This window comes from Paroedura picta, chromosome 6, assembly GCF_049243985.1.
Source record: "Paroedura picta isolate Pp20150507F chromosome 6, Ppicta_v3.0, whole genome shotgun sequence".
Taxonomy (NCBI): Eukaryota; Metazoa; Chordata; class Lepidosauria; order Squamata; family Gekkonidae; genus Paroedura; species Paroedura picta.
Window position 1 is genome coordinate 99576139 of NC_135374.1, and position 26791 is coordinate 99602929.

General features: G+C 41.3%; 1 protein-coding gene and 1 long non-coding RNA gene across 2 annotated transcripts in view; one reads left to right on the forward strand and one right to left on the reverse strand.

Annotated features, from left to right (window-relative positions):
• Nucleotides 1-20518, reverse strand: part of IPO5 (importin 5) — a 43965-nt gene extending 23447 nt beyond the window's left edge. Inside the window, exons 1-10 of the mRNA XM_077343855.1 lie at nt 20123-20518; nt 16234-16314; nt 13997-14189; nt 12874-12976; nt 12249-12345; nt 11605-11709; nt 10545-10667; nt 10048-10168; nt 3215-3302; nt 2305-2411 (exon numbers count right to left, since the gene is read on the reverse strand). Coding sequence (XP_077199970.1) covers nt 2305-2411; nt 3215-3302; nt 10048-10168; nt 10545-10667; nt 11605-11709; nt 12249-12345; nt 12874-12976; nt 13997-14189; nt 16234-16314; nt 20123-20503 — 1399 coding nt within the window. The 5' untranslated portion in view covers nt 20504-20518. The remainder of the gene's footprint in view (nt 1-2304; nt 2412-3214; nt 3303-10047; nt 10169-10544; nt 10668-11604; nt 11710-12248; nt 12346-12873; nt 12977-13996; nt 14190-16233; nt 16315-20122) is intronic.
• Nucleotides 20022-26791, forward strand: part of LOC143840385 (uncharacterized) — a 234091-nt gene continuing 227321 nt past the window's right edge. The window contains exons 1-2 of the long non-coding RNA XR_013232159.1: nt 20022-20176; nt 24270-25874. This is a non-coding gene — a long non-coding RNA (uncharacterized LOC143840385). The remainder of the gene's footprint in view (nt 20177-24269; nt 25875-26791) is intronic.

Genomic DNA, 26791 nt, shown 5'->3' on the forward strand with positions numbered 1-26791 from the left:
TGCTCTTTTAAATAAAAAGTCATCAGCTGTTTCATTTATGTAAGTCACATAGTTTGGTGAGGTGTGCCTTGGATCAAACCTTAGGAACATAAATGATGGTTTCTGCAACAGGCATTTAGATTGCTCAGTGGACAAAAATAAATCCAAACTGTCACAGCTTAATATCAAAAGGACATAGGACACCTTTTAAGCGAACTCCTGAGAGACAGCCAACTGAATCTCAGGGGCGTCTGATTTATTTTTTGTAGCATTTGTAGCCTGCTTACTTCCAAATTTGGTCAAGGTGATTTATAATGATAACATAAAACTGCAGTGCCATTAAAACCGACAAACATATTAGATATTAATAATAAAGTGGTAAGGTCAAAAGTCCTCCTGATTAATTCTCCTTGCTTAACTGGCAAAATGTCATACTGGAAGCCTTCCTAATAAGTACAGAGGGCTGCTTTACCTACCACTGATAAAACCTTGGATCTAATACCACCCATCCTAATTATTCTAAAAAGCAATCAACCAATAAATATTGTCCTGGGACTGAGGCTTTCACACAGATTGTAACTTACAGGTGTTAGAAATACTCATCTGTACCTAAGAGATGATAAGTGAAATGGTCTGATTAATATAGACAGGAATAGGTTAGAATGGGACAATGAGAAGCTGCCAGGAAACAACAGCCATTAAAAGAGATCAAAGGGCTCTGGGAAAAAATATAAATTCCAATTAAACAATTTGCTGTATAAATGCTTTTATGTAAATATTAGAAGGTTTTGAAGAAAGATGTGTGAACTGGAGTGCTTGGGGTTAAAGCAGAACAGACGTAATGGGCATACCAGAAACCTGAGGGGATCAAGGGAAAAATAAAGCCAATGGGATACCATTACCCTAGATATATGCTATACAGGATGGATAGGGAAAAACATGTCAGTGGCGGAATAGCTTTATATGTCAGAAAGGGAAAGGAGTCCAGTAAACTAGAAAACTTTATGCTCCTGCACAACAACTGCAAATTTGAAAGGAAAACAGCCCAATTTTTTTAAGACTCTCATGTTGTAAACAAAGAAGAAACGAAGTATACACAAGTATTGCCACAGATCTATATGGACTTTTAGATCACTAAGAAATATCAGTTTCTGAACTGACAAAATCCAATTGGCAATTTTAGAACTGCCATCCTAGTCTCTGCTTAAAAACAAGTAAACCAAACAGAAATTATAACACAATTCTTCTTTACTCTGGTGGGTTAGACTGCTCCTTTTGCTTACCCCGACAGTGTAAAAAAGTGCAAATCAACAAATACAATGACAGTGTTTTATCCACAGCTCTTGGAACACCTCGGGTCACGTTTTAGGTTCAATGAGAACTTTAGAAAAATTGAAATCATTAACACAGTAACTTGAGCTCAGTCCAACACGTTCAAATGATATTGATGCACACTGCCAAATATCCAGGACAAACCTGCCCCATTCAGAATGCTATTAGGAAAAAGTCACATGGTTTTCTTGCAGTAATGTTGTTGGAGAAGAATGACCAGAACTTTATTTTCCAATGCATTACAGCTGTAGTCTCACTTTCATGTATTTATGTAAATACACAATGGGATGATACCTGCCTTGTTCCCAGCCTCCATAAAATAAAAATTTGGGCTTACCACATTTCTATCTGAACATATGCTTAAGGTTTCCAATTTTGAAAAGCAAAGGTGGCTCATTAGCAGGTATATTCTATGTCCACATTACAACAAAAGGTAGGCCAGGACAAGCAGATACGATCCTAACCAGGGCAGCCAGCAGGGTGGTATGGGTGGTGGTGGGAGGATTCTTATGTTGTTTTAATGTTTTATGTCTTTGATACTAGTGTTATTATTGTATTCTGCATTTGCTGTTAACTGCTGTGAAATATGATGAAATAAATACTTCCCCATTGTGCTTAGACAAATTAAATCTGAAAACGGCATATGAGTTTTTCCCTTCACACATTGAAAAAAGCTCTGAACTGCAGAAGGAGGTTTTAAGTTATGGGGAGGAATAACTTTTCTGCTTGTACAGTACAATAAAAGAAAAGGAATCTCTGTTTATAGGAACATTTCAGACCTTAATTGGCCAGAATGTCAGTTTGGTGCTTTGGTCCAATGAGATGCTGAAGAAAGAAGTTCTGCACCATACCTTCCCATCTAAATCCCAGCCTCTGCCTATATTCACTTAACTACATCTCGTAAAGCACATTTTCACTATCAGAACCACAGCATCAGAAAGATTTCCATCAATCACAAACAGATATTTACAAGTCCAGAAGTAAATGACTTACGATTTTGAAGCATTTGCATAATATGCTCTTTTATCATGGGCAGAACCAGTTTCCCACCAAGGCCACATGCCATTCTGTCCAGGGCACTCTCGCCAGCAACAGCGTTGCTAAAGTTAGTTTATTAGAAAAAGGAGGAGAAAATTCAATGAGCCAACATTCACGACAATACTAAAGAAGGGCAATTAGTTGTATTCATTCAAACATGTTTTGGGGTGTTTTGTGTTACACAGAAAATTAAATAAACTTTTAGTCTCGATAGACAGTGGTCTCTGAACATGTACAAATATTAAAAACTGTTAAAAATCAATTTGTATAGATTTGATGTTAAACTTGTACCTCAACTGTGCTTGTCAAGGCACTGAATCTGGGGAGTGTATTATCAGACTACACATTGTATTGAAGATTTCTGGCCACATACAGCTATAGCCATAAGGATGCCAGTCCAAAGAAGCCAAGTTTCATTCATTGTCCTGTTTCTAACCTACACATTCTATGTAAATGGATTCTAGAGGTTGGAATTTCAAGTTTCTAGTCCACTACAAAAATGAAACACATTTAAGCATATAAACAAATTATCTATGAACTATGGTATTCATTTTTGTTGCCTTGCATGGATAATATGCTAACTATTTAATAAGAACTTATTAAGGGAACAAAAATGTACATTAAAATACTGTGAAGTGCTTTTGGCAGATTGCAAATAACTGTATGGTACAAACTAGAGCCATCTTTCAGATATACACCTTCCCTCTACGATTCTTAAGAGATTTCTGTGAACTCCATTGGTAGTCTGGTGGCCAGACAACACATGAACCACCAAGATCAAGACAGATAAAGCCTGAAATGAAGTGAACACCCAATAGAAGTGAGCAACATAAATATTTTCTTCTTTGTAAAGCAATTTGTTTACCTATCAAAGTCATCGTCTTCCAGCTCATCAGAATTTGCCCAGTCTTCATCCTCTTCTAGGTCAACCATCATTGCTAACATCTGAGGAACTAAAAAACCCCAAACAAACCAATGTTACCTATAATCTATTGGATAGCTGTGATTCATAAGATTATCCAATCCCAACAATTATAAGATTCCAGCAGAATGCTGAAAGTAAGAGGACACCATACCTGTTCAATATTCTGCCACAACATGGACTAACACCAGACTTTTGGGTTGCAAAACACTACAGTGGAATGTTATGATTCGCAAGGGATTATTCCATAAGCAGTGGTCTCCAACCTTTTTATCACCGGGGACCGGTCAACGCTTGACAATTTTACTGAGGCCCGGGGGGGGGGGTAGTCTTTTGCCGAGGGACGTCGTCACCTGAGCCCCTGCTCCACTTGCTTTCCAGCCGGTGCCCCTGACTTCCCGCTGGGGGGTGCTGCCAGCACCAAAGGTGAGCCGGCGGCAGAGTGCCATGCCAGCAACCAAGGCAGCACCCGTGGAGGAGGATGAGGAGGAGCTGCGGCCCGGTACCGACTGATTCACGAACTGGTCCCGGTCCCCAGACCGGGGGTTGGGGACCACTGCCATAGAGGATATGCCATTGCTCAGTAATGAAGCATGTGTTCTGAATGCAGAAAGTCCCTAGTGCATTCCTTGGCATCTCTATCCAAAATACGCTCTCCCCCACACAGCCCGAAAAACAAAATGCCACCTAAAATATTAAGCAGCACTATGGAAAGACGTCACCATATTGGTTTTGTTTCCCATATTTCTTGGTATATTCTTGTTAAGATTTTGATGGTCTGTTTCTCATATGCACTAGCCAATTCTACTACACATGAACCAAGCCTATTAACAACACACATGTAAGGGAATGCTAAAGGTAAAGGTATCCCCTGTGCAAGCACCGAGTCATGTCTGACCCTTGGGGTGACGCCCTCCAGCGTTTTCATGGCAGACTCAATACGGGGTGGTTTGCCAGTGCCTTCCCCAGTCATGACCGTTTACCCCCCAGCAAGCTGGGTACTCATTTACCGACCTCGGAAGGATGGAAGGCTGAGTCAACCTTGAGCCGGCTGCTGGAATTGAACTCCCAGCCTCATGGACAAAGCTGTCAGACAGCTGCCTTACCACTCTGCGCCACAAGAGGCTCATTAAGGGAATGCTACAAGTATGCAATTTTCAACTAATTACTTCAACAAAAAGATGCACAAATTTGGAAGTCTGACAGAAAATGACATACATACGGTTAATCCTAAACTATATTAAGAGAACCAGTAGGAGAAAATTAGCTGCAGTTACCCACATGAGATTAAATTATCTCTAACCAGTACAGGACTACAGTGACTGACAGTGCACAACCCCTCCTCACATTATTTGCTCCTTCCCTTCTCCTGTATCCCCCCTCCCGATTTTTCCTTTCCCTGTTTCCTTTCCTGCCAAATTTTAGCTTTATTCTGGGAAGTATATATATTTAGATTTCAAATGCTTCTTCAAACTTCAGGCTTCCTTCAGGGTGTAGAAAAGTTCCCAGCATTCACTCTGGTCCTTTTGCATGAATTTTTAAATATACACTCTAGGGCCCTCTTCAGAATTATATGCTTAATATTGCTATCTATCATTATAAGGATCCAGAATACTAAAACTAATTTTGCATACATTAACTCAGTAAACTGTACAACCCCCCCCCCCTGCGCCCAGCGATGTAGGTCAGTATGACTCTTGTATAGCAAGATAGTGGGCTGAGAGTTAATCTCTTCCCCAAGAGGTACTTAATGCATTCATGGCAGACTAGACTGAATCAGGAATTTTGGGTTCAGCCTCCATGCTATGCTAGCTCTCATGCTATCAGGAACCTGGAGCAGAGGCATCTAGGACTACTGCTTGTCAAAAACACTGTTAAAAAGTAGTAATGGATATGTAAAAAAATGATTGAAAAAAGATTGCTAATTAGATACTATGGAAATAAAAATAGTAGCAGCTGGTTTAACCCTTGAATTTTAAAAGATGGATGGAAAAATATGTAGAAAGACTTTTATGCAAGTCATCTTGCTTCTCACATTCAGGATTCTAGCCAGTGAGTGCAAAAACACTGGCATAATTGACAACTGGCAAGCTAATATAATTATAACTAAATATTGAAATACCTATATTTAAATTTTATTTGCCTTAAAATATGCCTCCCCTCTCAATGTACCTTAGGCCTTCCCACTGTAAGTTGCTACAGAGTCCTGAGTAAGTAATGAATTTCTTTTTAACAATTTTGATGGACCTTGATAAAGCCATTGCCCTAAGTGCCAATATAGACACACAGCTTTTATAGACGACAGATTAATTGACGTTCTCAAAAGAAATACAACTGGAACCATTAGCCTGTTAATAGATTTTCCACAATCCAAAAACTGTTATAATCCAAAGTTTTCATATTAGAGAACTATTTGAGTTTGCTGACCTACTTATTTAAATGATTTAAACCTACTCCTATTCTTAAAAAGAATTTCACAAAGCAATGTTTAAAGTCGCTTTCTTGTTATTGCTATCCACAAATCATTGCTTAAACTCCCTTGAGTCTGAGAAGAAAAACAGGATATAAATATTTTAAACAGGTAAACAAAGAACAGTGAAGCAGTTCAATTCTAACCAGTTGCCAAACCTGGACAAGATTAACCATTTCTCTGTATCACTGGTTCCCAAATCCTTTTCAGGCTGCTGCCCCCTTGCTCCCAGGCTCCATCCCTAGTACCCCCTGTCCCACATATGAACCTGCTCCTATTTCCTGATGTTAGGTCTACTGTAAATGCAAAACACATTATAGTCCCCACACATTTTTTGGATGGCCCTATATGGCCTTTGCAAAAGTCAAACTTTGGAAAGGGGTTCCACTTTCAAATTTTCTACAACATTAGTCGCCTGAGCCCTTGTGGAGAATTGGATCACATCCTGGGACATGTCAAATGCAAATCTTGCTGCCTTCTTTATCTTCAGGAGTGATCTCTTTAATACTAAAGGATCTGGTTCCAGATCCTGCAGATTATCTGACCACACTACAACCACATGTATAAAACCGGAAAGGACCGCTGAAGGTAGAATATATAGAGAAGAAAGTTCATGGGACTTCTTAAGAACTGTCTATTTTTTTCTTATCCAGTGGTTCCTTTAAGATGTTGCCACCATCCTTTGAAAGGACTGCCCCTGAGTGTAATGCGACAACTGGAGCATACACAAGTTAGACCTGCCTCTTCCTGCAAAACTTAAAAATTTTAGTGATAAGTGTCCAATGATGTTTCATTGCCCAGGACAGACCACTATGTTCTCATCACCTCTTCAAATGACTCAGGAAAGTGACAGACTGAAAGATGTTTGGGAGGTTTTTTGAAGCCTCAAGCATCCAGACTGAAAGATACTGATGTAAGCTTCTCTATTGTTTCCAAGGAATAATGAAGCCTAGATGTTTTACAGTTATCTCTGGAAGTGTTCTGGCTGGAACAATCTGGAAAAGTTATCTTTGGTGACTGACTCTTCCCAGACCATTCTCAAGCCTCTTTATCTGATGCAATAGTAACTGAAGAAATTACAGGCTGAGTCTTCCTCTTCTGACTCAGGGTCTAATGTTCTTATCTGTGAGGATTTAGAGTGCCTGCGAAGAGGCCCCACAGCTAGCTTGTCTTGTCTTTCACTATGTGGTCTTTTATAAGGTAAGTTCTTATTGTGTGCCACCTCTCTTTTCAGGGAAGAAGAGGAGGAAGATGAAACCAGTGAGTTTCCCCTCCACGTCTGCTTCTGGTAATGTAATTCTCTTTCTACATCTGCTTCTAGCAATGTGGCTATCTGATCTAGCCTCTGTGCAGCTATTCCCAGCTGCTTTTGGGTTTCCTGCAGTGGCCAGTTAGAACTGGCTGAGAAACCATTTACTGCATTTGTGGGATCCATGCTGGTCTCCAGTCCTATGCAGTCCAGTCCATGGGCCCATTGATTTTGTAAGACCCTGCAGGAACTGAAAGGTATTGGGCTGGGAAAAAAAACAAAACATACTGGGTTCTGTGTACAAAAACAGGCTTCCTGGAAGTTACTCCTCACCTGATGTGCCTGCTAACTTCTAAGGGCCTTCCCCCTGCACTGATAACGTCTCTCCTTCCATCTCACTCATACTCAGTAACAGTATAAATTTGAACAGACATTTCTCTTTCAGGTTGAGCAGCCAACTTCAGAAAAGATATGCTGGAGCAGCAGGGCTATCCAGACTGATGCAATAGGACACCTCCCCTCTGGCCTGGAAAGGCATACAAAATTTGGATAGCCCTGCCTGGAGTGAAAGGAGGCATGACTTTATCAGTTTGGATGATCTCTCCCAATGAAGGAGAAGAGGCACTCTCAGTGGAGTCACCTGGCCTTTGGAATGTCTGCCCCTTTAAAGCTTACTTTCTTTTAGATGCCAAACATCTGTCTTATTATCCAGGCTTTTAAGTAAAGGGTTCCATCCTTTACAATTCTATTTCATGGTCTGCTTCTCTTCCTGGGGACTGATTTATTTTTATATCATTTTAATTTTAAGCTTCTGAGTATTGTTTATGGCTTGTTTATGCCCTGTGATCTGCCTAAAGCAGGTCACTGGAAAGATATCAAATTGAATAAAGAAATAATACAAAAATGCATGAGGGGATATTTGTGCATGGAAGCAAAAATCTGCACAGCAGTTTGAGAAACTGTGTGCAGATCCCTACTCTGATCCAAAAGTTACAGATGCACATTTTCTTCTTTTCAGAACATAAAAGTCTATTTGGCTGTTTGAAAGCCAGTATGGCACAATGTGGATTAGGATCTGGGAAGTCCAAGTTCAAAAATCCACTCTCCCACTGTAGCTTGCAGGATGAGTTAGGGTCAGCCACAAACTCTTAGCCTAACTTACCTCATGCTGTTATTATGAGGGTAAAATAGAGAAGGGTGTGCCCTCTCCTCAAGAAGCCATCCCTGGACCCACATGACCCTGCAAGCTACCGCCCAGTAGCGCATTTAGCATTCCTGGGTAAGGTGGTGGAAAGGGCTGCGGCGGACCAGCTCCTAGCGTTCCTGGAAGATACTTCGGCACTCGATCCATACCAGTCTGGCTTCCGCCCTGGTTATGGGGTGGAGACTGTGTTGGTCTCCTTGTTGGATGACCTCCGTCGCCAGCTTGACCGAGGTGGCTCTGCTGTGCTAGTTCTTTTAGATCTGTCGGCCGCGTTTGACGTGGTCGATCACAAGCTGCTAGTGAGCCGCCTTGTCGGTACGGGGATAAGGGGTACAGCGTTACACTGGATACGCTCCTTCCTCCAAAACCGGACACAGAGGGTAGCCGTGGGAGAGGAAGTATCGGGCCCTTACCGGCTCCCTTGTGGGGTCCCACAGGGCTCGGTGCTCTCTCCTACATTATTTAACATCTTTATGCACCCTCTGGCTCAACTGGTACGGAGCTATGGGCTGGGTTGCCACCAGTACACTGATGACACCCAGCTCTTTCTCCTCATGGATGGCCACCCGGACTCCCCCCCCAGATCCATTTGCCAGATGTTTGGAAGCCGTAGCTGGATGGCTCGAGCAGAGTCGCCTGAAACTCAACCCCTCCAAGACGAAGGTTCTGTGGTTGGGCCATAGGGGGGCAGATCAGGAAGCGCGCTTACCCTTTCTGGCCGGGACGCAACTTAATATCGCGTCTCAGGCCAGGAATTTAGGGGTGACCATTGATGCCTCACTAACACTCGAGGCACAGGTTAAACAGGTAGCTAGCCGGGCATTTTTCCATCTTCGCCAGGCTCGGCTACTAGCGCCCTATCTGTCCTCCGAACACCTGGCCACAGTGATCCATGCGACGGTCACCTCTAGACTAGAATTCTGTAACTCGCTCTACACCGGCCTGCCTCTGGGCTTGAAACTGCAACTCGTCCAAAATGCGGCTGCTAGAGTCCTCACAGCTACACCATGGAGGGCTCACATCCAGCCAGTTCTGAGGCAGCTGCATTGGTTACCGGTCGCCTTCCGGATCAGGTTCAAGGTTTTGGTTTTGACCTTCAAGGCCATCCGTGGTCTAGGCCCAGCATATATGAGGGACCGCCTTTTGCCCTATATCCCCCGCAGGGCTTTACGCTCTGCGGGGGCTAACCTACTGGTCGTTCCCGGCCCCAAGGAAGCCCGCCTGGCCTTGACTAGGGCCAGGACCTTTTCGATCCTGGCCCCAACCTGGTGGAATGAGCTCCCGGAAGAGCTGAGGGCCCTGCGGGAATTACCAGCATTCCGCAGGGCCTGTAAGATGGAGCTCTTCCGCCAGGCTTATAACTGAGGCCAGGCGGAAAGAAGATCAGCCCCCCCTCACAAACTGGCGGTAGAGAGCGTCACCCCCCTCCGTAGTTGAGGATGCATAGAGCAAATGAGTAGATTACGCCATCTCTGTTGCCATTACTGTAAATTATCGGTTTTTATTGTCATTTTATGGTTTTAGGGGACGGGGTTATGTAAGCTGCCTCGAGCCTTCGGGGGAGGCGGGGTATAAATATAAATATAATAATAATAATAATAAAAATGCTGTAAGCTAATTTAGGACCCAAAGGAGAAGAAAAGTGGGACATAAATGAAGCTAACTATTCAATCTTTCCAATTTATTTATCTTCCCCCTTTGCTGATCAGCAAGAATGCTACTATCAAAACAGCTCCATATGGAAAAAAGTTTTTTAGTTACTTTACAATTTAATTACTTTATAATTCTACCAAAGATGTCTATTTTAATTTTGCTTTCACTTTATAGTTAACATGATTTAAGAGTTTACTTACTAGCTTGTGCAACAATGTTGATATGTCTTCTCAGCATAGCAGCAGCAGTCTCAGATAATGTAACTATTACTTCAAGGGCCAGCTGACGTTGCATATTACTGAGATTAGTGTCTGCACATAACTGAAACAGAGAAATAGTATAGCGCATTAAGACTAGACCAGTTATCCAACAAATCAAAACCCCAGACTGAGGTGGGGGTGGCAGAAGTGAATATATTTATTTCATGTGTTTTTGTAAAAGGAACAGTACTGAACTACACCACTGCACACAATATACATTATTTCTTTTCTGCATCGATTATGCTACTCTCACTGCTTTGTTTTCAAAACTTATCCAGTACTGTTTTCTGTATTGTTTAATATCTTATGTCTCATACTTTATGCTTGTTTCAGACTGCTAGATCTCTCTTTCTAAAAAGTGCATTCTTACAATTTTTAATCCACCTGGCATCACAGGGAGAAATGCAGAAATTATAATAACAACCAGTCAAGCTTACCTTCAAGCTTAGCTGTAATGTGGCTTCTAAGTGTGGACGTAAATACTTTGGAACTGTATCTGCAATCTCTACTAGGGACTTCAGGACTGAATCATCGTTTTGATAACAAGATTCATTAACTGCCTGCAAGAGATAGAATTGATACGTTTGAATATATAGCCTTACTCAAAACTTATAATCACCATATGAACACAGTTTAATATTTCTGACATTTACAACTGGCCTATAACAAAAAACACCACTGGATGAAGAATTCAAATGCTCAAAAATAATTGCAACCTATGTTTATTTAATAATAGTTTCAGGAGGCACCCACTCACCTATGCCCCTTCCTCCTCCTTAGGCTTTTCATCTTCCTCCCAACGCTACCTCATATATGGGAATAGGAAACTGAGAACAGGATGCAGCTCCTTCCCTCCTTTGCTCTAGCATATACAATGCTCCTACACTGTTTTCAGACCTCACCACCTTGTGTACTGGAGAGTTTGGACTGTCATGGCTACCCCCCTTCCCCCCCCCAAAAAAATCGCTACCTATACCTGTGGTTTACAGAGCTCCTGATATCAAATGCAAATAAATGAACCAGAGTGAATAATAATGTACTTATTGCCCTGAGTTGGGTTTGTTTTGCATTTAATAACTAAGTGGTGAGTAAGAAAGCAGAGTATCAGGTTACTATAGTCTGCTTTTTGAAAATATACAGTTCAGAGTTAACACAGCAGCGCTGCACACTAAATATATTTTCTGTAAGGTCTATATCTAGATTTAATTTTACTTAATACTGCTAGCCTTAGCATGTGATAATTGCCACTGCATAAATCTCTGTGCCCTAAAGTTTACCAGCAGTTGGCAAGAACTAGAACATTATGAGTTAACTGTATATTTCTTGACTAGGCAAAATGTTATATTTAAAAATAAGTGTATAACTAATAGCTACAACCACCAACGCTTATTCAAGAAATTCATATGGATTTGAACAGGACCGACACTTCAAGCATTTCATTAAGACTGAACTAGTTGAAGTAACATACTTGAAGTCTATTTCTGGAAAAGTTTTTACCTGCAAGATACCAGGCAGCAAGTCTGCAAAATGTTTAAGAAGTGGAAGATTTTGATCATTAGCAAGAACAAATGCAGCCGCAGCCCTAGCAGACAGCATCCTGATCTAGAAGAAAGAACAGATTAAATATTTCTCGGACCTTCCCTAGAGTAGGATTAAACGTCTCTTAATTGTGTACTCCCCCCCCCCCCAGACAAATATTAAAGCATGCAGAAATCTCAGCACAATTCCAATACTAAAACCACTAACATTAAAATATATGACCACTCTCCTCCCACACACACATCAGGCTGCAAGAGGGTATTGTGGTGAGAGTTATTTCCTCACCACATACACACAATTCCAATGTGAAGGCCTTCCAACAGGATTATTTAAACCCACCTAATTTTATGTGGTTTGGAGAGGACAGCCAGGCTCTTTGAGAAACTCTATACACACCACACCAGATTTAGGAGTCCAACTGTGGAGCCCATCTTCACTATTTGAAACTTGCAAATGTTTATCATTCAGCTAAGAAGAACACGTTCATATTAGGTATTTGCATTTCAAATAAGAAGAGATAACCTAAGATTGCAACAAAAAAATCCTCATGTAAACTCAAATCGACCATGCCCTCAAGTAAAATGAAACAGGTTTTAAATTACCGTTGGATTCTCTTGATCCTGCATACACTGTACCAACATCCGTTTGATGACCTCCAAATAGTGCTGCTGTTGATTTCCAAAAATACCGGGAAAATTCCTTAAGGAACAGGAAAAAAACATGCTTGTCTTCAAATCTTATAATCTGCATGCTGAGCACTCACAGAAATAATAGGGGAAAGAAATTTAATTGATCGGTTCATAATGCATTGCAAAGTGTTATTATTTAAGGATTTCAAGCTTTCTTTCTATTTCAGGTTATGAGCCACAGAACCAATGTGTGTTGAGAGGTCTATGGCATGATGTACATGCAGGAACTGACGTATTTGGCCTATGTGAATATGAGGGCTTGCTGGTACATGGCTCAGGTGAATGAATACAAAACCTAACATAGGCAACACTCCCCTAAGGGTGCCTGTTGACCATTATTATTTTCTTCAGCTAAGGATCCTGAGATAAGCTTTCTACAGTACTGTGGAACACAGGATTCCCTTTTGAACCCAATTTGAAAGCTACTGTTCTGAGACATTTCTGAAGATCCCATTACTTAAAAAAAATAAAACACCCATGTTTTATTGCTAAATAAAACACTCAAATGCACATAGGAGGCACTTGTTTGGCAGTATACCAGAAGATATGTAGAGCAGCTTCACGTAGTCCCACATTCTGAGAGCTGACTGAGTCAAACAAGAACTTCAGACCTTCTGGCCATTGGTTATTGCCATCCTCATCTAGAAGAGATAGAGTTTGAACATTAATATAATTTTTGCTAAATTAAAACCTAAACTAAGTTATAGACTTTGACAAAACAGGGCCACAGCAACCTCTTTGTTTTAAAAGTAACAACGGGGGGGGGGTCTTAAAAAGGAAAAACTGTTGTATTTATAAATTCCTTGCAGGGTCTATAGTCTGATGGAGAAAAGTTTTCCTTTTGGCAATGACTTCCCATATCCTTCAGAAATCTTTTCAAAAACTCCACAATGCTGAGAAATTCTACAGCTGTTGTACTAGATGCAGCAGGATTTCAGTGGTGCCATAACAACCGATTCTTCCATCTACTGTGGGACAAAGCTAAAGTATCACTTGCTAAAGTAGATAAGAGTGAAACACTAGGAGCTGTAACAGTTACAAATTCTCACTAATCTGTGGAGCTATTTAGAAAAAAAGAAACAGACACCAACCCAGGGCAAAGACCTATCTACCATATTTCAGGTGAGATAACTATTCATGCAAAGGGATTTGTGTAAAGATCTTCTACCCAAAATTCCATTTAATGCACTCACTACTGATCTGGACTGAAGCATAGATCCAGGCAATCACTATGAATCTAATTTCTCAAAAAATGTAAGTGCATATTTCAACTAACTTTTTTTTCTCTTAGTTGCACTTTAGTCTCAAGAAGCGGTTAAGTGAAGCAGAGCAAAGCATTTAGTACAGATTACAAAAACATCAGAATTAAGAAATAAAGTGAATATACTGTCCTAGACCTTCAAAGAGAAGTCTGTCCCATTCTTTAGGAATTACCTAGAAAAGATCCTTCCCTATAATGGCAAGCACATTGGAATAAGTCTGAAAGTTTTGCCACCCCCATTTCTTCATTTGCCAATGAACATAATTCTACTGAGGAAAGTTTTCTTAGGAAAGCTAAATGGATGATATGGCCCAGTTGGCAGGTTATCATTGAAAACCAATGTTTTAAAAATGTCAGTCTCCTTGACAAACTCTTCTTGTACAGTACAAACAAACTTTACCTATTAGATTTCTGGCAAGTTCAGCTACAATGTCACAAATTTTTCTCCTCATACTGGACTGTGTTTCCATTTGAATAATCAAGAGCAGTTCACTTTTGATGGCAGCCTGAACCTCCGGGGGTAGAGTTGGATAGACTTCTTCAAAAGAAGCTGACAAAAGTCTCCGTAGAAGGACAGCAGCCATTTGTCTAGCCTATTAAGACAGAGAGATGTTAGAATGAATTCTCTTCCACATAAATCTAAACACATATTCCCTTTAGGTTCTTTGTAATGTTATTTTCCTACATAGCTACGCACAAAAACCAGGCAGTTGAGCCAAAGAGCTAACTGTGCCACACCTATTTTTGGCATCTTTAGTCATCCTGCTATTTCTCCCACAACTATTTCACTCTACAGTTGTTATAAGAATTATACAAGACAAACTGACTGGACGATAGAAGAACCATAAGCCTGGAATAATTTGGCAGAGAGCTAAATTAATACAGAGGGGTTGGGGGTTTTGCTGCAATTCAGGATTTTACATATTGAAACATGATTTGTAAACCGTTTCTAACTTTCCTCATATTAATACGAAGGAACAAGATGAAAGAAGCTATACATTGAGCTATACATTAACCTTTGGAAGTGGAAATGCACTGCATGGCAAAGACTATCTTGCATACACAGAACTTGTTCATATGATCTAAGAGTACAAATGCAAACTGCAAATGGGAATAAACTGACTTATCTATAATCACCTGAAAAAGAATAAATGGAAATATACAATTTACAACTTACATCAGTGTGAATGATCACATACCAAGTAGAGGGCTCTGTGATGACTAAGCACAATTAAGATTTGGTGCTTGCTTCCAGGGGAATTAGCATGAGGTGTTTGAATTAACACTGGTTGCTTGTTAAATTTTTAATTAAACATTTGTAGTAAATAATCAGGAAGGAAAAAAAATGGCTAATATGCAGTTCTGCTAAATGAGCAACCAAAGCAATCATTCTCCAATATACAGGACATGTGAGGCCAATGGAGCCATCATTGTGCTGCAAGGGGGACTAGACTTTCAAGGTGCTTAGGGTTGGCCGCATTCTTGTAACAGAAGCAGCTGCTGTCTGACAGAAATGAAAAATGACAGCTTTACCTGCACAAGTGTCAAAATGATTACAGGTTCATTACAAAACTGATCTGAACTCTGCATAATACAGCAATATTACAAACGTCTGCAGAACACCTGACGTTAACAAGACATAATTTTCTATGCTTCAGCAACATTCAGTCATTTCCTTAGGTAAAATTATGACTTAATGCACGATCAACAAAAGACAAGGAAGTTTGCCTGGCAAAATTCTCTTAATGCTCTTACATGGGAGAACAAGGTTATTTCAAGGTATCATGAATAAAAAGTGCATATCAGTTATTTTACAGTGCTTCCCATCAGCAACTCCTATAGATATCTACTCTTATCCAATGTTGTATTTTGACTTTTCACAAATTTACAGACCTATTTTAGCAATTGTCAGAAGAAATGATAACAAGGCAGCTCACTAAAACATAACTTTGTTCAGGTGCAATAAAACCATGGGTAGGCATTATGTGAGTGAGTACCTGGGTGAGTACTTCCTCTTCCACTTTTGCGTTGCCAATTCTTTTCCTCCCTGTTTCACAGAATACCATAATTTTCCACTATATGTGAACTGGGTAAACTATGGTATGCCTGTAAATTAGATCCAGAAACTTTGCACATATACCATGGTTTTCCCATTATGGCTAAGTCAATACATTGTTTTGATGCAAATCAGTGAAGAAAAACAGGAAGGAAGAAACTAGAGTTCAGGATCTGAGGCAGAAACAAGAAGGAGCATGTAAGCCTAAACCTCATTCTCATATCACCAAGTCATGTTTTGGCAATACATGTGAGTGGAACTAGTGTGGGCAATCTAGAAACAGCTCCCCAATAACTTGCTGTTACTGATCCTCACCTGTTGGATTAACTACCATAAATGGGTCACAACATGGATGGATCACACCAGCAGCACTACGACAATGTACATATATATGGTACAAGCTTGAGAACTTGGGTCCCATGTCTGAAAAGATTGAAGACTATCACTCTAGCATACTAGCTATAAATTCCTTCTCATTATTATACTCCAATATGAAACTACTTTGTGACTGTGGCATTGTCCTCCCCCTTATAAGCTCTTAGTAGTGATTTTTTTAAAGTATTTTCTTCAAAAACAGATACCTCCTCAGCAACAGTAGTATTTCGGACAGCTTGCAAAAGGAATGTAATCTTAGACTGGCCTGGTATGTTCTCATATGTTTCCTACAAAGAAAGAGATCAGAAACAAGTCAGTGGTAAATAAAGTACTGAACCAGTTTCATACATTCTAAATAGATGTATTATAAATTTCCTAGAAAGCATGACACCTTAGAATTTATATCAAGATTAGTCTGCTACAGCTTTGTTATAAAAATGAAAATTCTGCACTTACAAAATAAATGATATCTTTTTAACATCAAATGTCATTTTACCAAGAGGTAACTACAAAATTCATAACTAAAAGAAGTTTTTAAAATCTACATAGTAAGAAATATAACAACCATAGATTGCATGCTATCTCATCTCAACTATTATAAAGAGAATTCTGAAATATGCTATCCCATCCTGAATTTTAATAAATCACTTCCAAACCTGTAAATATGTAGCAATTTCTATTTCTTGGCAAGTGCAAATCAGGTTTCTGATTCAGAAGCAATTATGAACAAATCTTGACAGCTAGTTTCAACTTTCTTCTTAAAGTAGTACCCTAGCAAGCTAAAATTCTAAACTTGCTGTTTTAGGGACTCACTTGGCAAAGTAACTATGCTTCCTTCTCCCTCCTGCAACACAGAACTTACTGATTAGGTTTATGTTTTTTTTTCCACTTTTGATATTTAGAAATATACAACACTATTGGTCATGAAGAGACCAATCCAAATTGGCCATCAATCCTCCCCTCTCTATTGATTTTATTCTACTCTGTTCCTTCTAGCCTTGGAACCCACCTGCAAGAGTCACGACCTATTTTGGGGTCCTGACCTACAGTCTGAGAACCAATGCTTTATTTAATTATACTGTATTTCTCAATCTTTTGAGGCAAGTGATATTCACTACTATATCCTGATTATCTCAAGGCAAAGTCTCCCATTTCTATATATTGCTTCACACTAGAGTGACCGAGAAGTGGGTTCATATGGATACTATAAGGACCACAAATAGACAGAAAATGAAAATTCTAATGTTCCTCAGATGCACTAATAAGTTAGCCTCTTCGCCTTTAACAATTATATGCAGGCAAATGATCAAGCCTGCAATCCCAAACACTGCTCTCCTGGGCACAAGGTCCATTGAAATGCAAAGGGATGATCTGAGTAGATCAGTTTAGGATTGCATAGACAACACCAGGCACATCAGCTGATATGGCAGCTCCTCCCTCTCTGGCCTTGGACAGTGAAAAGATTTGCAGCCTTCTGGGGACAAAGAAAGGCGATACCAATTGTAAGCACTCCTGAGAGTGAGATGGGATAAAAGCTAAAATAAGTTAGAATCCGAGTATGATGATCTTTCAGAGCTATGATACACTATACGTTTCCCAATTGTATTATTTTTATTTATGTAAGCCATGTTCAACATAAAAGCCCTAAGTAACATTTACTCAATAAAGTAAATAAAACTAATAAGATGCCAGTTATAACATAAGTTTGTTTGACCATCTGTTGCTAACATAGCAGTGTGTATACTTTCAAGGTTAAAACACCAAGATACGAGTATCTGATAAGAGAATTAAATATAACCAAAACTAAGTACTGTGTTTACCTATATAACTTTGACACCACTAAAAAAAGGACTGACTTTTTCTATTATTTGGCAAACTTATGACTGCATTCTGATGGCATCTTCCAGACCTCTACCAATTTGGGTTTTCTACTTAAAGCAGCTTTCTTCAAAAGCTTTCTTGGAGACATAAGGCTCTCCCTCCCCACCCCAGATGTTTTCAGGAAATTCGTAAAGGCAGCATCCCTCCTACTACCAGCATCTAGCATTCAGATGTATATTGCCTCTGAACATGAAACCATACACAGGTGGATCAACAGAACATCCAAACTCCTACAAGACAGACTCACAGATGGACAAAATGTTCCCAAATCACTCTCTTTATTTGAAGGCAAGTGATGTTATGCTAATCATACATGACAACTCACTGAAACCTTTTTCATAAAAGCCTTCAGATTCTGGCCATATTATTGAAAAGAAAAAAAATCAAGCCTCTCTTACATGGTGCTGTTCAGTGCATTGATTGCTCTGAAATGTACAATTTTGACTGTGAATATGTATTCTAGGAACGATGTGAAGAAAAATAATCACTATCCTGCTTTATATTACTGTACTAGGAACAAGATTTTTATACAATTGTTCATTATGAAAGAATGCACTGAACTCTGCTGACCACTGAAGTGATGCAAATGATAAAAGCCCCAGCACAACCATCCAATGGAAAACAATGCCAAGTCAGACACTGGCAGCTATTTGAATGGAAGAAAGATTCCCCACTAGGTTTTTATAATAAAGAAGAATCTAAAGGACTCCAGCATGTGGGAGGAAAGCATTATTCTAATTTACTAATTATACAGCAATTCTGTAGTTCTATGATTTAGCTAATAATGAGATGTATGCAATAGTGTGGAAAAAACTTCAGACAGTGCCACATAAATAGGGGAAGATGTTCCACAAATGAGGAAATACTATATTAAGGAGGCAGAATCACCATCCGACAATTCAGACACCTATTGACTCTCTCACAAATTCACCAAAAGAAAGCTCTGCATCATTCTGACTATACCCAACAATGCAGGAGATGAAAGAACATATGCACAGCCTACCGACTCTAATCACATCCCAGCACTTTTGGTGCAGCAAATTATCTGAACTGAGGCACGATTCATAACACCCATTCTTCTTCAGACTTGCTCCCTGCTTCTGCAAATTCAATCTGGGGGTCTCAGGAGAGGAGGGGGCAATCACAACAGCCACTTTCTCAAAGGCCTGAACGTTCCCAAGTGTGGCACGGACAGCAAAACAGACATAAGCATCAAATAATTGGTTTGGCTTCTGCATCAGCATCGCACATATTTATGTACGTCCATAACTATAGATTAGGCAATCTGTTATGCCACGGATTGATTTTTATCAGCCAGTCAAACTGCAGATGTGTAGCCTCCATGAAACATCCCTCTTCATTCATGTTGTCCCATCCCACAGGTCAGCACTTGAGGTCTTGATCTGAAAGTGGCCATCAGGGTTTTTTTTTTTAACAGTTCCATTGATCTGTGTGGACTCTGTTCTTTTAAAGTGGGTCACCATGCCCAAAAGGTTGGGATCCACCACCCTAGGGAACCCTAAGCTCCCAAGGGACACTATGCTCAAGAATGAAGTCACACCAGGCAAAAGAGGACCAGAGGACCTTCCCTTTGCACTTGGAAAGCGTGATGGAGGATCCCAAAGAGGGGAAAGCACTCTGCCAGATCGCCTCTGTCTATTTCCCAGGGAGTGGGTCACAGATAGACTTTGGGAAATGAGCATTTAAAAAATCCAAATAGCCATAACTTTTAAAAACCAAATCATAACAATATAATGAGCCTCTATGGAAAGAATAATAATAAGCCACTGTGGAAAGAAAGAAATGGCAGCGTGCGCGGGGAGGATCAGGACTAGACCCAAAAAAGGAAGGCAGCAATAAGGAAGAGCCAGGGCGAGGGCTTTATCCCTCGCGAGGCCCAGGGTGGCGGGGGAAGAGCGAAGGGCGGGAGGAAGCGATGGGTCAAGCAGGGGAAGCGCTGAGGTAAGGGCGGGGGCGGCAGAGGAAAAGCGGCCGGGAAGGAGATCGCGGGCTTGGCGGGGAGGAAAGGGCGGTTGGCCACGCGACGAGGAAGCGACCCTCCCCGGCCAACGGTTTTTAACGGACGTTCGGCTCGGGGCTGCCGTCCAGAGCACGTGGGCCTCCGCTCGGGCCACGCGCGGCGGTTGCTGTCAGGGCTAGGCCGGCGTGCGTGTGGCGGAGCGCCGGCGACGGCGGACAGCCCGCGCGGCTCACCTCGGCCTGCTTCCGGACGGCGTTGTCCGGGCTGAGTAGGTTGCTGAGAAGAAGGTAGAACTGCTGCTGCTCCTGCTCCGCGGCCACCGCCATGGCTGCCACAGCGAGCGAGCGAGGCCAGCCAGCCAGCCGGGCAGGGGGAGAGGGAGGAGGAGGAGGGAGGGAGGGAGGCGGGCGCTCCAGGCCGCGCACCGACCCGACGGAGGCGGAGCTGCCACAGCCGCGCTCTTGGGAGGCTTCTCCCCGCCCCTCCTCGGCCACACAGACCCCTCCTCTCGGTCGCCGGGCTGCGGCGCTGACATTGGCTGCGGGGCCCACGGAGGCGCTGCTCTGATTGGACGGCCCCCGTACCGCTTTTATGATAGGGCAAGGGGAAGCCATTGTGAAGTCATGCCCCGCCCTGCCTGCCCGGGTTATCCCGGGGACGGCGGTGGGGCGGGATTTGGTTTGTCCGAGCGGAGCGGCCATTGGCGGGAGGCGCTGGCAGCTGCGTTGGGATTGGGTGGGAACACCCAGGGGGAGTGAAGAAGGGAGGCGGGGTGGGGGCGAGAAAGCGCGGGAGTTTGTGAGGCGATTCTTTGTCGGAATGGCTTGAGGTGAAAGAGTGCCAGCGCAGGCCCGGCCGCCTTCTTCCTCCTTGCCTTTCTCGGCTGACTGAGGAAAAGGGTCGTTCTGACGTCTCGCTGTCCCCTCGCTTTGTCCTGGGATCAAGCGGTGTTTATCCCACCGCCATTCCTTCTGAGGGCCTTTGACCTCTGGATGAATTCCCCTGAAGGGAGGGAGAGAGTTCATGAGGGTGAGGGGAGAATATGTCTCCCCTATGTATAATTTCTGAAGGCAACATCAGCATAGACCAAGAAAAAAATGAGTGCCCGGCTTAGTGACCCCATGCCTCACCATTACCAAGGCTTTTCTTGGAATCACTGGACACTATAGGCAGTCTGTGCATGGAAATTCAGTTATTGTGAAGCCTCTGAATGACTTAACTTGTCCCCTTTCAACCTCTGGCCTGTTGAGGAGCCCCTGAAATATTTATCAGGCTTCCAGGAATCCCAGGTGACATGCCCCTTCAGAGAAGGTGGGTGCGGAAGTATGATGTGGGAGCTAGCCAATAATATACCATTTTCATTGTGGAGAAAGAGACTGAGCCTGTAGAGTGCAAGGGGGGAAGTGGGTTCCATTGATGCCAGTGGTCATCTGAACTTCTGGAAAAGGCTGAATAACCCCCAGGGACATCTGCTGTAACTCGGGTTTCGAATCCCTGACATAACTAGAAAAATGAGCCTTGGAAGCAAAAGACACAGGTATCCAAAGGGAGATGGGGAGATTGTATTATGATCCAGTAGAACCTTTTGGTGATAGATTGGATGACAACTTGCACATATATGTTGCCTTTTCAACCTGTGCATGATCTGTTCCAAATCTGTGTATTGTTTTTTGTTGGGGAAAATGAACCTTGGGGGTATTTTAAACTATTTAAATAAGTTTTTTTTAAGTTTAAAAGGGAACACAAAGAAAATATTGCAAATTATATACTACTATAAAGGTGCTATTTAGAAAATAAATATTTATAAAGTTTACATCTAACAATACATATTTTAATATACATGATCTTGAAGTTACAAACCACATACTGCATTATCCTCATAGCATATACAGTCAGAAAATCAGTTTTTTTTAATTGAAAGTTTTTATTTTTATTTTCCAAAGTTAGAGACAGTGAGATACATGCAATCTATAGTGTCAATACAGAAAAAGGAGGGCTATGCTCTTCATTTAATACATTTGGTTCCCTGTTTCAATCCCCTTTGTATTATTTTCTTAAATAATTCAGGTAAGGGCCCCATTGTTCTTGAAAGGCCTCTTCTGTTTTTCCGTTTTTTTTTTTTTGTTTCATCTTACTGTCCAATTTTCTTCTGAATTCTAGGGGCTTTCCGCATTAGTCCAAAATAGCACAATGGTTACTAATTGAAATCACTACAGTTTTGCCGTTATGCACAACGTTGTTGACAATCTGCCATACATCTGAAACCGATCCGCAAAAAGCGCTTCTTTGTAGCGCTTTCAGGGAAATCCCAAAAAGTGGATTCACCCTCCGGAAAGCGCTACACTCCTGCAACCAATCTGCAACACTAACGGGAAAGTTCTGTGCGTTACCATTGTTGTGGTTTCTACAAAGTCCCTCCCCCTGGCTCTCTCCTCTGATCTTCCGGCGAAGCGATCACCATTTTTTTTTCTCAGAGCGAGCGGAGATCAACGCACCGGCGAGCCTCCGTTTAGCCAGTGAGGGTTCCCCGTCTGCAGTCCCTCTGTTTACAGTCACTAAGCACAAGCCTGTTTGCTGATTTATTTTCCCTTTATTTTTCACACTGTTTTTGGCTGAAAATCGCGCCCATGAGGGGGGGGATTTTTTTTTTTCACTCGGGGGGAGTGTGGCAACAATGAAACGGCAGCTCAAACACCACCTGCTAGCTGGATGGGTCTCTCCGTTGCAACGAATCAACGCGTATTCGTTGCAACGGGTGTGTGTGTGTGTGTTTTTTTTTAAACCTTTCTTAAAGGGAAAGGGGCTGTTTGGGAGCATGCTAATGGCCGCCCATTGGCTGCTTGACGGCCAGGGGCGGGACAAGCTTGGCAATAGCGCTTCCTGGCTAGCGATTTTTGCTGAGACCGGAAGTCTGTGGGAAACGATAGAAACGCAACTGGATTCCACTACAAAGGCAGGTATGCATAACGACGAATTCCACTATTTTAAATGGCGATTTTTCGTTCAGCAAACAATTTGCTACATGGATCCCGGTGCGGAAAGCCCCCTAATGTTGCTTTGTGTATGAAATATGTAAATCTTGCCATTATCTCATATTTCAGTGATTTATTTAACCAATCTAATATCTGGTCCTAATTCTTTTTTCCATTTTGATGCACAAAGGATCATAGAAGCTGTTATTATTTGGTACCATATTTAATAACATACACTTTGGATTTAAAACATATTTAACTTACAATATGAGGAAGAAAAAGAAGAGTTGGTTCTTATATGGCGCTTTTCTCTACCTGAAGAAGTCTCAAAGTGGCTTACAGTCCCCTTCCCTTTCCTCTCCCCACAACAGACACCCTGTGAGGGGGGTGAGGCTGAGAGAGCCCTGATATTACTGTTCAGTCAGAACAGCTTTATCACTGCTGTGGTGAGCCCAAGGTTGCATGTGAGGGAGCGAAGAATCAAACCCAGCTCGCCAAATTAGAAGTCCACGCTCCTAACCACTACACCAAACTGGCTGTCTTTTGCATCTCATCATGGATCATAACCCAATATTTCGTAGCTGTCTGGCAGGTCCACTACATGTGATAGAATGATGCACATATATTTTGACATTTTTTGACAAGGGGTATTGGGGGTATTTTAATCCAGAATCCATTCAGGGGTATTTTAATCCAGCATGGCACCTTTCCACACTGTCCCACTCTTCTCCATCTTGGCACCATGAGAATAGGACATGCATCCTGCATCTCTATCCACCCTAGCTAGTTAGACTAGATTAGAATCCTGTCTAGAATGGAGTGCCTTCCAATAAATTACTGGTATTAGTTTGCAAAGATAAAGAGTCTGTGTTACTTTGTTTCTTATTAGCACATATGAACCAGGTATGTGCTTTGAGCACTCTGCTAAACCACAATAATCCTACAGTAACTAGGGCTGCCAACTATGGGTTAGGAGATTTCTGGGAATTTCTGGGTAGAGCCTGGGGACTAATGTGACAGAGTGAAATTCTGGGAGAGCTACATCCCCCTCCCCCCCTCAGGAGGTTGGCAGCTGACTCATAACTTTCTTGCAAGTGAGTCAAGGCTAGGAGGGAGAAGGAAGGTTGGATGGCAAATTTGGGTTTAGTGTGAGAAATGGCTATGAAAATATAGGCTGTTGCTCAGCAGTACTACATATAAATACTATAGTATAAATTAACTTGATGTTAACTGATGAGAGAATATACATTGGGGATGGGAGAAATGGGTCCCAGTTCAATAAGTCTGAAAACCAGTTAGCTAGAATGTGTAACACTAACTCTGGTAGTGGGTTGAGAAAAGTTCAATTCCTGTTACAGTTGTGACTGTCTTAAGGGCTCTTTATGAATAAACATTTCTTTGCTAACAGGTTTTGGACCCAAGTAATCCAAAGGCAGTCACTGAAATAAGTGAAACAGAACAAAAGAAAGATTGGCCTGGCATCTTGATCCAATGGATAAACTAAACAGGAAAAGCTACCACTTGTGGAATGTGAGAATGCAAGCAATATTGGTTTTAGGTGTCTTGTGGGAAGTGACAGAAGAAGACAAGCCATCTGAAAATGCAGAAAAACAAGCTCTAATTTTGTAGAGTACAATCAGTTGAAACACATTTTGAGTAGAGAAAGTCCTATGAAAAGTCTGGAAAGTCCTATGAGAATGATATGTAGATACAAGCTTGCAGAATAAAGTATATTGACTAAGAAAGTTTTATGGGATAAATGGAAATCTCCAAACTCACATATAGATGAAATAATGGAATTAATTGTATAGTTAAGAGGATCTGGGAAAGACATGGATGAACAAGATATGATTACTTTAATCCTTGCCAGCTTGCCAAATTTATATGACCCCTTAATAAATGCACTTGAATCAAAGGCAGATTTAACTCTTGGGCATGTTCTGAATCAACTATTCAAAGAGGATTGCTGGAGGGAGAAGTATAACACGGTGTCAATTTCTATAGCTTCAGAAAAAGAAGACAAAAGGAATTTGTTTTTCTTGTGGTCATATAAAGAAAAATTTCCCCATGCCATATACTGGCAGTAGATGAGACTGAAGAGAGCCAGATTCATAAACAACAAAGTAGGTTGGTGAAGCCACCATAAAAGACAAAGGACTGACAAAAAGCTGGTGTTAAATTGACACAGAGACATGCAGCTAATCAATGGTATATTCTTTCCACAGCCTCAGCACATATGATTGACAAAAGCTTCTGCCAAGAATTTAGTGATGAAAAAAAGTATATATATCTAGCTCATGGGATATCTGTAGAAGGAAACTTGTGGAATGGGGTCTGTAACATTGTTCTGCAAAATGCCAGCAGGTGGCACCAGAGAAATACATTTGAAAGATATTTTTATGTACTAGAATTGCAGGATGGTTATTACAGTGAGCTACTTGACTAGGAAAGAACTGTTTGTGAGTTTCAGTGAATGTAAAATCAGTAAAGAGTTGCAAGAGGGACTTGACAACAAAACCTGTTCCACCTCAAATGCCAAAAAGAGCCAGCTGAGACTGGAACGCACCACACTCATATGGAATGTGTACCTCTCTGACATTTGGCCATTGGGACATGGATGCTATTTATAAATCTGAGAAAAATAAGTTACTTTATGCCAATACCTGCATGTGACAATGCATGTGACAAAAGGTATGTTGGTATTAAAACAAAGGGAACTCAACCCACTTTTAACAGGCAAGTAAAAGTTGAGTGTGATTTCTGTAGACCCATGAAGATGCCAATTCCAAATGGCAATAGACATAAAGTCCTGTTTAGTGATGACTACTCAAGGTATACAATGGCATACTTTGTGAGAGAGAAAAGTCATGTGTTGGAAAAAATTCAGACATATGTGGCAATGGTCAGTACCAGGTCCAAGGACAGCAATAAGTGATCTACGTAGACAAAGGACATGACACGCTATCTGGCAGAATGAGGCATAACACACCTGACTACAATACTCTACATCCAGGTAAATGGAGTGATATCTCTCTTACAGAGGTGCTGAGATATATTTCTTAATGCAGTGGTATTTGACAAATACTCATGATAGCTTCCTACCAGGCGCATGAGCAGAGCATTATATGAAGTCAAGTATACAAAATAAGCTATGGAGGGAAGCAAATGGGAAAGCTAGTTGAATCAGGGGGATGCCTATTACCGTCTGCTCTTCTAAATGTTGCTTCCTTGTTGGCTTCCTGAATGCAACTCTGGCTTGCTTCCTGCTTCTTCAGATTTGCCAGCCACGTGCCTTTAAAACATGGCTTAAAACATCTTTTTCTCACCACAATCCTTCTTTTAGTATACCTTGCTTACTAAGGAGTTTCCCACTTGGGGATGGTTTTGTGTGGCTTCCCCATTGCTGCTATGGATATTGATATAATGCAGTGGGCCTTCCACATGATAGGATTCCCTATATTGCTCCAGTCTCCCACAGTGGTGAGGCGTCTTTTTAAGTGGCAAATAGCACAAAATATTAATAACATTACATCTTTGTTAAAGGTTTTCCCCTTTAATTCCCTTTGTATCTCTGCAATGAAAGTGTCTCTTCACTGAAAGTTGCAAGAGACTTAAAAATGAAAGTTGAAAATTCAGAGGAATTAGTAGATAATAGTGATTGATGCTATAATGAAACATCAATTACTAAACTATAACCAAACAAGTACTCTGAGAGTGGCAGGAACATGGAGAATGTGAAACATGGAAAACTTGAAAGTTTCCTATTGTTTTGTGTCTTAGTCCTAACAAAAGATATTATGTGACTTTTGTTTTTGGATTCATTTTAAAGGATTTCCTGAAATCTGGGCAGTCATTAACACCATTGTAGTGAGGGGTCCTTCAACAAAGTGATGAAGCACTCCAGCGAGCTTGGAACGCATGCTAAGACCT